The sequence below is a fragment of the Polypterus senegalus genome, chromosome 5, assembly GCF_016835505.1.
Source record: "Polypterus senegalus isolate Bchr_013 chromosome 5, ASM1683550v1, whole genome shotgun sequence".
Taxonomy (NCBI): domain Eukaryota; kingdom Metazoa; phylum Chordata; class Cladistia; order Polypteriformes; family Polypteridae; genus Polypterus; species Polypterus senegalus.
The window spans coordinates 171,379,318-171,390,884 of record NC_053158.1 but is presented as its reverse complement, the minus strand read 5'-3'; the positions used below and the strand labels follow the sequence as shown (position 1 = coordinate 171,390,884).

Below are 11,567 nucleotides of genomic sequence, written 5' to 3'. Positions count from 1 at the left end.
AGTCGTAGGCGAAATAAAAAACGTATACTTTTGTTGCTGTTTTAAGCGTAATCGACAAAGCAAATACTTTTAAAGTTCTCAAAATGTACAGCGCTGGCAGTTTTACCATTCATCTGACAATACGTCACCCACATCTGACTTCGCCCCATTCAAATAGTTTGCTTTCTACACCATTTATCTGCGCGCGCCTTGCCGCATAGCACATGCTCGTTTAAGCACTGTTGTGTTTAAGAAGGTGGTGGCGTGTCGTGATGTCACATCATTCGCTTCTCTGCTATTGGTTGGTAAAACTCACCAGACGAAGCGGTTTTCACTCAAGCAACGTGCCAGACTGTAAGCTGTGGGCTGGGCGTTTTGTGATATGAAACTGAAGTTAGATTTAAAAGGCAAAAAAAGAGTTCACGTACAGCTATATAAATAAATAAATCGAACTTAAGGATATGACCTAACGACGTAACTAGTGAGTAAGAGGATCACCTCATTCTTCAGAACGACATTATTTGTGCAGTGAGCACTTTCATTATTCATGGTGAAGTTTTAACTGGAGAACGAGGTAAGCTTTTCTCTTCGGATGCATGGCTCAGTGTGTTTTGCATTCAATGTATGTAATATAGTTATGTATAAGATGTCATCATTAGGCTTTTGTTAACAAATATCTATGTCTGATTTGTTTTTCTCGTGATCGTTTTAGAATTGTTGCATATTTCACGCAGTGCCAAACAAATGCCAAGACTCGACGGACATTTTTGGAGCTGCTCCGGGACCCAAGAACAGCCCAAGAGCCAGTCCGCTATCACAAGTCGCCTCAGGGTTCCCAGAACTGGAGATATGCTCACTCTGATCACATCCATCCTAAACCAGGCATACGGCTCCTTGCTCAATCTGCAAACCGCTCAGCTGCTTAGACGAGGCTTCGTGCTCTTCACCGTGGGAGTGTTATTTGCTCTTGTCTTGAATCTGCTGCAAGTTCAACGAAACGTGACTCTGTTTCCTGAGGAGGTAATTTCCACCCTCTTCTCCTCTGCCTGGTGGGTCCCCCTCTGCTGCGGCACCGCTGCGGGTGAGTGGAAACAATGAGCTCTTTCCCTTGTTAAGCCGTGCGTTCTCATACATGAATCTGAATACAGCTAGAAGGACACGTAGGCGCTTTTCAACATTGCTGAAACGCGATCTTTACCTTTTGTATTTATACGTACATGAAAAGCGAGGCCTGATTTTTCCTAAATCGTATTTAGTAGACGTGATTTGGAATTTTAATTTGTTGCATTGTTTACTAAAGAAAATGATAACAGGCAGCGTATTTTGTAATACACCAATGCACATGTATTTGTAAAAATGTGTTTAGAGTGTGTTATTTCGTGTTTTGTTTCTGTGAATCATACCTACACCTAATAATATAATAACGTGTGGTTGTACGTAGGTGTTATGGTGTTTTTTGTTTCTTTGGGTTTTTTTTGTCTGGGAAGGCACGATAATGTCCTCCGAAGCCTTTTTTTTCCTGATTTGTGTTCGCTATGTTGATTGGCTGTTGGTCAAACTGGTGAGAAGCGTTGCTTGGCTCTGATTGGTTGTTGGCTCGAACATGCCACCAAGGGAAAAACAGAAACAAGGAAGTCATGTGCTCGCGCGGCTTACCTCAAACCTCCGTACTTAATATTGTTTGGGCAAGTTCGAGTTATGAAGAGGGTGACATGATAAAACTTTTAAGAGCAGAGTCAGTTGCGCGATACGCTAATGCCAGATAGTATGAAGTAAGCTATGCAATTACCCTTTTTCATTTATACATGAAAACAATTTAAAACCGTTTGGTTCAGAGAGGCTTTAAGAGTACATGCTTAATTATTGGAGGGACACATCATTGAACGGCAGGGGTAACCAAATTAAATAAGCAGGTGTGTGCCTGAGATACAAGTATGCTTTAAGAGGCTAAGCCAGTGGCCATGGCCTATAGAGCTAAATAAATTAACCTTGTACTGTAATCACATTTTGGTTTGAATGAAGAGCTGCAGTGTCAGGGAGCCAGTGTACTTTGTTGGAGCTTGCATGTGTCTCATCCCGTGCACCTATAGACAGTGAGCTGATTTTGTTTTTTAAAGGCGTGGACGAAACTAAGCATTTGCATTACGTTTTTCAAATACTTTTGAATCATCTTATTTTCTCTGAGGGTCATAGCAAATAGCCACGCATGGTTGTGGGCTTATAGGATATATAGTTCTGATGCAAAAACTTCAAATCAGTTACAACATAGAAACTAGATGTATGTACCTTTTTCAGTGTCATACTTAACACATAAACATGTGCCCATCGGCTTTATTAACAGGTTAGAATAATAGAAACATTTTTAAGTTGAAATGTAATTATTCTAATTATGATTTAGAAAAAGAAGTGTAAAGTTCAACTTATTATGTAAAGCTAAAGTCCTTTTAAAGCAATTTAATTGAACTTGAACATGGGGTGTAGCAGGTTTTCATTTCAACCAGTTTCTTAATTAGAGGCTAATAATGTATGTCCTTAGTAAGTTTGATTTTTCTTTTAGCTATGACAGGGTTTGTGGGATTTTTTTGTTTGTTTTTTTATATGCAGCAGTTTCTAAACTAAAATGCAAACTTCATGGACTGAACAGGTTTAGGTGAAAATCACAATGTCTATCCATCCATTATCCAATCTGCTATATCCTAACTACAGGGTCACGGGGGGGTCTGCTGGAGCCAATCCCTGCCAACACTGGGCGCAAGGCAGGAAACAAACCCCTGGCAGGGTGCCAGCCCACCGCAGGGTACACGCGCACACACACTAGAGACAATTTGGGATTGCCAATCCACCTAACCTGCATGTCTTTGGACTGTGGGAGGAAACCGGAGCACCCGGAGGAACCCCACGCAGACATGGACAGAATATGCAAACTCCACGCAGGGTGGACACGGGAAGCGAACCCAGGTCTCCTAACTGCGAGGCTACCACTGTGCCACCGTGCCGCCCCAAGTCACAATGTAATAAGTGAAATCCAACACCTGAATTTTAGACAGAACACATATGACAAGTGCTTCAAAACAAAAGAATACAGCTTTGGGAAGTAGCTTTATTTTAGTACCCCAAAATTGTTGGTGAAGCCATCATCTTTAAAAGTTTCATTACCTCCATGACAAGGGCAAATACAGCCTTTACTCATTAGCTGTGCAAGTTGTGGGTCTTCATTTGACCTGCAGTGAATACCCTTACAAGTGAAGAAGCCTACAGGATATATTCCAAGTGACAATTTTGTTTCAAAAGCTTCTCAGAATCTAAATAGCCTTTTTCCAAGGGTGTTTCTAACTTTAATATACCTCCCTTATTTCTGCTTTCCCATTCTCAACCCCATATCAGTACACACCTTGCATGGCCAATCTCCTTCCACCAAATGCTGTATCTCTTTACTTTGGTAGTGTTTGTATCAGTTTGGTTTGGTTGGTATTTTACACACAAAGGTTTAGGGTTAAGGGTGAGAAGTTAGATGTAATTCTTGAGCCATAACAAATTGTATAAAGTGTACTTGATAAGTGAATGTGATCTTGCCTGTGATTTATCAGATGTCTCAGAAAAGAAAATGCAGGTCACAGATCATTCAGAATTGACAACTGAAGTTGCCCTCTGGGAAAATTACACTTAAATATGCTCAGTAATAGGTATGGAAAGATTAGTTGGGGTATCTAGGATATGTACTGTAATTAAAAACATGCAGCAATGGAAGTCATTGAGAGGCTGAGTAGATTATCCCCACTGTAGCTGTTAATAACAACTAATATGCAGCTTTGTTGTTTTCTTTTCAGCTGTTGTGGGATTGTTGTATCCATGCATAGACAAACACCTGGGAGAACCGCACAAGTTCAAGAGAGAATGGGCAAGTGTCATGCGATGCATCGCAGTCTTTGTTGGTATCAACCATGCTAGTGCAGTATCCTTTTAAAATGAAACATAAAAAACTCCTCTGTTTGAACTTCTGTGAATACTAATGTGCTTTATGTTCAAATGAAAAAGTTTTTAATTATTTGCCCATTCTTATGGTAGCCAATATGAAGTTAACCAGTTAAACCAGTTCAATGCATTTTGAATCAAACATTGTAAAGGAACAAGCCTCCAAAACATCTTTGTTGAGTTTATTTTAGAAAAATGTATTGTCAATCATCCCTTTGTATAAGTTGCTCATAGATAGCTAGCTATTGTGTAATGCCACTTGTGCCAACTTTGTATTTTTTTTTTCCTGTGTTCAAATGGGTACTTACATTTCTCTTGTTTGAAGACATTCTGTATGGGCAATTAATGACTCAGTGTGTAGCTGTTTTTGTGTTCCTAATAATGAAATTAGAATTAATTTTAATTGAAGCATCTATGTTTTTATTAATCTCTGGACATATATATTCAGTATATACTGTATGTTTTTAGTGAAAGAGGCATTTCTAATTTTTAATAATTATAGGTACTCTTTGTTTCAGTTGTGCATTCACCAGCATACTAGAATTTTAAACAACATGGTAACTAAAAATATAAATGGAGTGAAAAATCTTTTTTGTTTTCCTTTCCATTTATTGTAGGCAATCTGGCGTAGTGGTTAAGGCTTTTGACTTCAAACTTTGAGGTTGTAAGGCCAAATTCTGATATTGGAACTGTGACCATTAGCAAGTCACTTCATTTGACAGTGATCCAATTGGAAAAACAGAAGGAAGTGTAACTAATAATCTCAAATGTTGACAATTGCCTTGGAAAAAGGCATTGGTCATATAATAAGTAATGACAGTAGTGTAGAATAGCAAAGAAACCAGTATTAATTGTGTCACATACAAAGCAGGTTGTGTGATGTGGGTCATCTTCAGGCCAATTGAAGGTCCAGGCATCACCAGTGAAGCCTTTAGCCATGGAGTGAACCCTGATAAATGTGGGAAAACTAAGCAAACTCTGCAGAGCAAATGCCTAAATGGGCAATCATATTTAAATGAATCTAAGTCAGATACTTTTAGTCCCTTAACCTGCACAATTAGCACATACGTGCTACTACATATTACCATACTTTCATGTTTTGCACAGAGCTGTGGTTATTTGTAATGAGCCATACTGTATATATATATATATATATTTGTACACAATAATTTGTACACAATATGCAATATATTTTCAGATCCCCCATTTATTTTGGTCCATAGTAAGCCTGTTAACCTGTGGGATGTGTGTGTTGTTGTGTGTTTTTTTTTTTTGTTTTGTTTTGTTTTCTCTCCTTAATTTGTGGTAGAGGTTGGTTAAGTTACCTGTTCTGGGTAATGCAGTTGCACGGAGTGTGCAACTTTACTTGTACTTTTGAGATGTTTATTATTGAAAATAATATGTGTATGTACTCTGTGTGTTTGTATGTATGTGTGTGTGAATAATGCTTAATTTTGCCCATCATCTACCATTGCTTCTAATAACTTTAAAATAGAGTTACGAATTTAAACAGTGAACATGATACAAAATCTACAAAATTATTGTTGAATGCATTTGTACAATAGAGTAAGATATTGATTTCACCACTTAACATTGAACTGTCTGAAACCTTGCACTGTAACAATGCAATGTGCATAATTCTTCAGCTAGAATAGTGGGATTTTTTGTTTGTTTGTTTTTTTAATCTATGGAGTATTTGTAATGGTATCGCTGAATATTTCTTTAACCCATTATCAGAAATTGGATTTTGCCAACAACATTCAGCTGTCACTCACATTGGCTGCTCTGTCACTGGGGCTGTGGTGGACATTCGATCGCTCCAGAAGTGGATTTGGCCTTGGAATTACAATAGCTTTTCTTGCTACTTTGATCACACAATTTCTTGTATACAATGGTGTTTACCAGTAAGTACAAAAAGTATGGGGTGTCTTTTTCCCTCTTTTTTTTTTTAGCGAATAAGGACGTATCAAGATTTGATCATCAAATTAATATCTTTTAGATAAAGGTGATGTAATTGGGGTAAAAAAAAGAAAATTTGACTTTGTAATAATTTATTAAATGAAAAATGAACTGCAATGCCATTTCTGTCTGGGAGAAAAAGTAAGTAGACACCTGGCTCTAATAGCTGGTATTGCTCCCTTAAGAAGAAACATCCTCAAGTAAGTGTTTCCTATAATTGTCTACTAGTCTCTGACATCAACTTTGAAAACGATTTCTCCAGTCCTCCTTGCAGAAATCTTTCAGCTGTGAGATATGAGAGGTGTCTTGCATGTAGAGTCCATTTTCAAACTTCACCCACCCCAAGCATCTTAATAGGATTCAGATCTGGACTTTGACTTGGCCATTTCAGAACCCTCAATTTCTTTCTTTCCAGTTGTTCCCTGATGGATCTACTGGTATGTTTGGGGGAATTATGTTGCAAGATGCACTTTTATTTGACCGTCAGTCTTCTGCCAGATGGTCCCACACTATCATCAAGCAAGTTCTGGTACAATGAATGGATTCTGTAGTGGTGAGCTGCCTAGGCCCTAATGCAGCTAAAAACTGTAACATTTCCATTGCCGTGCTTTACAGTTGGCATCGGGTTCTTTTGTTCAAATACTGTCTTTTGATTTTTCCAAATATGCCTTTTGATACTATGGCCAAGTACTGTACCTATGTGTGCCTTGTCTTTATGATCATTGTTCCAGATGTCTTTGTCTAGGTGTGCTTGTGTATACGTTTAATTTTGCCAGGATGTTCTTGCTGGACAGCAAAGGTTTTTTTTTTCTTGTCACACTTTCCATGTAGATCTAATTTGTGCAGCCTCTTTCTAATGGTAGACTCGCAAACTTTAACATCAGCATTGACAAGAGCTAACTATAGGTTCCATGTTGAAGTTCTTGGGTTCTGCTCTAGGGCTGAACTTGTTGGTGCAGTTCTGGCTTGAACTAGTTGGCAGGTCTTTGAAATCTTCTCCACTTATGGATGGAGGAATAATTGTTTTCCAATTATTTGGAGTTCTTTTTAAACCCCTTCCCAGACTCCTGTGCATCTGTAACCATCTTTCTGAAAGCCTCAGAAGGCTCTTTCGATCTTGGCATGGTGATACCACTTCAACAACAAAGAGCAAGCGACACTTAAATGTCTGAAATTTATACAAGTCCGGCTTCTGCAGGATCTCCTCTAAAGATGCTCTATTCATTTGTACCCAATATCTAATTTTAGGTATTTGGGATAGTGATAAATATAGGGGTGTACTTACTTTTTCCACATGCAAAATTTGCATTTATGTTTATTTAAATTATACAGTGGCCTACAAATTATAAATGTGGTATGATGGTTGTTATATCGCCTTTATCTGTTAAAATAAAAACTATTTAAATAAAGATCAAATCTTGATATCCACATGCTGTAAAAAAAGGAAAAAAATCACATGACTGGACATAACTTTGTAGGTTTAGATTTGATTAACAGAAGTGGACATGATAGCCATTTTGTCTATATGCAGATACACACAGATTATAATATTTCCACTTTTATTGATAAATTCTGTCTTGTAACACTTTTTTTTTTTTTTTTTTAAAGAGATCAGCATACATTAGAAAACCTACTCAACTCTTTGGTTAACTTATCCACTTACGTTGATGGGAGTCAGAGAGGGATTATTTGATCTTGACATTTAGTGATAGGTGGCCTGTAGTGTCCATGTTAGCATTATGTGACTTAGTTTTATGTTGAAATGCCTTTGAATGGTATTTTTAATGTCCACTCTTTTTCCAGGTATTTTATAAATAAAGTTCATATGGTATGTTTATTTGCAGGTACACATCACCAGATTTCCTTTACATCCGTTCATGGCTGCCATGTATATTTTTTTCGGGTGGAGTTACAGTTGGCAACATTGGAAGACAACTTGCTATGGTAATACATATATGTTTGTTTGTTTGTTTATTTGTACGCTTCATCTTTGCTTTTAATAAGTATTTAGTATGTAGATCCATAATAATTTTGTTTTATTGCTTTCTTATTTTTGTTTTTCTCAGATTTATTTTCTATTCAGATTTATATATTATTTTTACTATATTTGTGTTATTATGTAACTCTAAAATAAAGTAATATAATAATGAGTCTCACATATCTGTGAGGAGTGCCTCCTCTCCCACTCTGAATTGGAAGTAAATATAGGGTAGTGCTGTATGTTTAGCATTTAGAAATCACTGTATTGCACCCTTACAACAATCAGCAAGAAACATAAAGGTCTTCATTTGCAGCACAATATTGATAGGATCCAGAAAATGTGTTGCTCTGATTTATCAGACTCACTGGAATATTGTTGTGCCTTGAATTTTGTAAGACAGAGTTTTGGTTTTGCTCCTAGTGTCTTTTGTCACTAGCTGAGGCTAGTGTCTTTGAAATTTTATCCATTACTCCCATGAAACTAGCAAACTTGGATAGCTTTACTGAGGAGCAATTGCTGTACACCCAACAAACCATGGTGTATACTTGCATACATATATCCACAGACATGCACTGATTTTCTTGGAAGAACAGCATTTGCTAAAAGAACAAAAAAAAAAAATAAGTGAGCATATTATCCATGTGATATTATGACAGATTACTGTCACTGTTTAATATTTTGCAATCATTTCTGTGTATGAAAATTAAAAACCAAGATTATTGGCCCAGGGCTCACTACACCACACTTATCACCAAGTTCAGGCAATTTATTATAAATAACAAACTGAAGACAATTTATTACCTTTTTAAGGGTAACAGTTGTGAAACAGTTGTATATTATATTTTTTCTCCATGTAAATACAGTTGTTTAAATATACAATTTTGATGAGCTATGTAAATGTTTGTTTAAATGACACCTCTGGGTGTTATTCATGCATGTAATCTCTTAACTAGGGTGAGTTGTTCATCTTGAAGTCTTAGGAATTTAAATTTACAGTATTCGTTTATAAGCACAAAACAAACCACAAAGGAAGGGTATTTGGCAGACCTGCATGCAGCATGTGTTCAGTGGTTTGATTACCCTATTATTACTTTCATCTCCTTTGAGCAGATAGGAAAACCAATAAAGCAAACATGACTGCCATAGCTTGCAAAGCATGTTATAGTTAGCGCAGTGAAAATGGCATATACAGGTAATGAAAAAGTAAGCCATTGTTCTCCTTGAGTAAGCATGGTGATTCATAACAAAACATTCAGGTACCTTATTAAATTCAGAGCAAAACAAAAAAAAAAAATCAGGAAAACAGTTATTCTTTCAGTTGTAACATGTGATATTCCTATAGACATTCACAGCTGCCAATATCTGATTTAACTGAAAGAAAAGTTGGCTTTTCCTCCATTGATTAGAACAGTTAAATTGTGTCTTAATTGAATATTGTTATTTACTGGTTGCTAAATTAATTAACAAACTACACTGCAGCTATTTATTTATTTATTCTATTTGTTTATTTTAGGGCGCACAAGAGAAACCTCACAAGGACTAAAATAAACAGGGACACTGTCAGTTTGGAGAAAATCTGAAATGCTGAATCTTATTTCTCTCTGCACAAATCCCAGCAACAAGAAGTTGAACCATTAAGTTGAGCCATGCTGTGTGCGTGCAGTGTTCGCAAGGAGAAGCTGGTGTATATCCTCATTAGTATGACTTGAACATGTTCACCTGAACCAATGAGACAAGAAGCTTAAAGCAGTTCAGTGGTATACTTCATGTGGATCTGAGTGCCAATCTTTAAGGGGTATTAATTATCTTGGGCCAAAGTTTTAGCTTAAATGCTGGCTTTCAAAGTGAAAGCAGTGTTGTTCACTTAGTGTACTGCTTCTGTATTTTAGAAAGTACAGTAATTGTATTCCTTCCTTACAAGGATTGGAAAGTGGTATGCTTTGTGCAAGCATGCCTAAGGAAATGACAAAATAATGGTGCTATATTCTGGAATTTGTGCATGGATTTAAATTGTACAGGAAAGGGAATATCCGGCTATGCAAAAATGTCTGCATGTATTAATAGTGAAACTATAAAATAGTATATGCATATCATTTTTAATGGACCTTCATTAAAAATACTTTAGGATTTTCCTAACATAAGTATTTAAAAATTACTTGTTGGATCAAAGGCAGGGTGTTCCTATGGAGACTTTATTTTTATGCTTTAATATTCTCTTTTAGTCTTTCTTGTAGTGTGTACTCTGAAAACCTGTTACAGTGATATTCATAAGTCCAAGAGGTTTGTAGTGACATCCTTGGTGAAGCTCTCTTAGCACTTGAATTTTTCTGCATTATAATCCTGTTTCTTTATTACTTGATGTTCCTTGTAAGCAGAAGCAGTTTGAAATTGAAAAGCACTCCTCCATTTCAGCTTAACATAACTTAGGCTGAAATTGAAAAGCACTCCTCCATTTCAGCTTAACATAACTTAAGTAAATAGGAGTTTGTCAGTTCTTTCTAACTGAATGCCATCCTTCCTTTTCAGTGTAAAGCATTAATAGGAACACGATATTTTTGCAAAGCCTTAGATGATCTGCAGTCTGTGATTGCATTTGTAAAAAAAAAAAAAAATAGTGACTTTGTCACTAGTGAACTTTTATTATCTGTAAATAAAATGTTATAGAAATATTACTCCACAGCAGCCAATGGTTGGTTTCATGATCTTATTGCCATAATGGGCCTAAATAGCAAGCTTTGGGTCTCTGTGCATAAAGTGCAATCTACGAAGTATCTGAGCCTTGTATTCTCTTATTTATTCTTTTCTCGATTTTTGTCTCTTTTGAAATAAGCAAAAAAATTGTATTAACTCATATGTTCAATTGTTAAATCTAAGCAATAAAATCATTGTTATTTGTCGTTATAACTGTTTGAGTTAAAGTGGAAGTATTCTGTTTTAAAAAGGTCACACAGTTTTTTGGTTTTTTTTTTTCCCGTTTTCAGATCATCCTTTTGATTTCACTGTAGAACTTAACTGGTCTGTCAGTGGTGCCAGTTCATCATATGCAAAGTAAACATCATCTCTTTTATGTTGATGTACAAAGAAAATGTTTTGCTTCATAACAGTATTTTGTCATGTTTGGAATTTTACTGATTTAAAGAAGGAAATACATTTGTGATTCATGTAGTGAAAACACCAATACACACTCAACTGTTTTCAATGTCCACTGAAAAACTGCAATTTACAGCTGGCTGTGAGTCAATATCCTTTTTTTGTTTGGGGAAAATGCAGGACGTATAAAGAAGACAATTTTGATCTATGTTACTGCTTTTGAAAGAAAAATATAGGTGGTGAGTGTTCGGCTACAAACTAATAAATTTTTTCATAAAGTGTTTAAAAAGTGACTGATGTCCTTTAAGCTGAATCATTGCCCATTGTGACTTCCTAAAATAGGGAAAAATGTCATAATAATGCATTCCTTGTTATTCTGATATACAAAAATGTATCCATTGGTCCTTCCATATTTTCCTCCTCATACCTAGACAAGCAATAGAGAACTTTCAACAATCAGATTACAGCTTTTGGGAGCCATTGAAGAAATAAGATCCTTCCTGCATGTTCATACCTTGCCCAGTGTTGTCCTACCAGTGGGTATTGTCTGTGGTTTTCCAGTATTGCTCACCTGTGAGTATAGTCA

At 36.3% G+C, this 11,567-nt stretch overlaps 1 protein-coding gene across 2 annotated transcripts; it reads left to right on the top strand.

Annotated features, from left to right (window-relative positions):
* The first annotated feature begins 286 nt into the window (after nucleotides 1-286).
* Nucleotides 287-10,795, top strand: insig1 (insulin induced gene 1). 2 transcript variants are annotated; one of them, XM_039753628.1, is made up of 6 exons: nucleotides 287-553; nucleotides 692-1,060; nucleotides 3,807-3,931; nucleotides 5,689-5,855; nucleotides 7,755-7,854; nucleotides 9,405-10,795. In XM_039753628.1, exons 2-6 carry the CDS (start codon nucleotides 724-726, stop codon nucleotides 9,432-9,434), a joined length of 759 nt encoding a protein of 252 aa, XP_039609562.1. In that variant the 5' UTR covers nucleotides 287-553; nucleotides 692-723; the 3' UTR covers nucleotides 9,435-10,795. The 2 variants fall into 2 exon arrangements, with proteins under 2 accessions (XP_039609562.1, XP_039609563.1); XM_039753629.1 differs by lacking the exons at nucleotides 287-553; nucleotides 692-1,060 and adding an exon at nucleotides 1,625-1,751.
* Nucleotides 10,796-11,567: the final 772 nt, after the last annotated feature.

Coding starts and splice junctions, on each gene's coding strand:
- insig1 (XM_039753628.1), top strand. CDS start 724: ATGCCAAGACTCGACGGACATTTTTGGAGCTGCTCCGGGACCCAAGAA. Junction 1,061..3,806: donor CTGCTGCGGCACCGCTGCGG/GTGAGTGGAAAC, acceptor TTTTCTTTTCAG/CTGTTGTGGGATTGTTGTAT. Junction 7,855..9,404: donor TTGGAAGACAACTTGCTATG/GTAATACATATA, acceptor TGTTTATTTTAG/GGCGCACAAGAGAAACCTCA.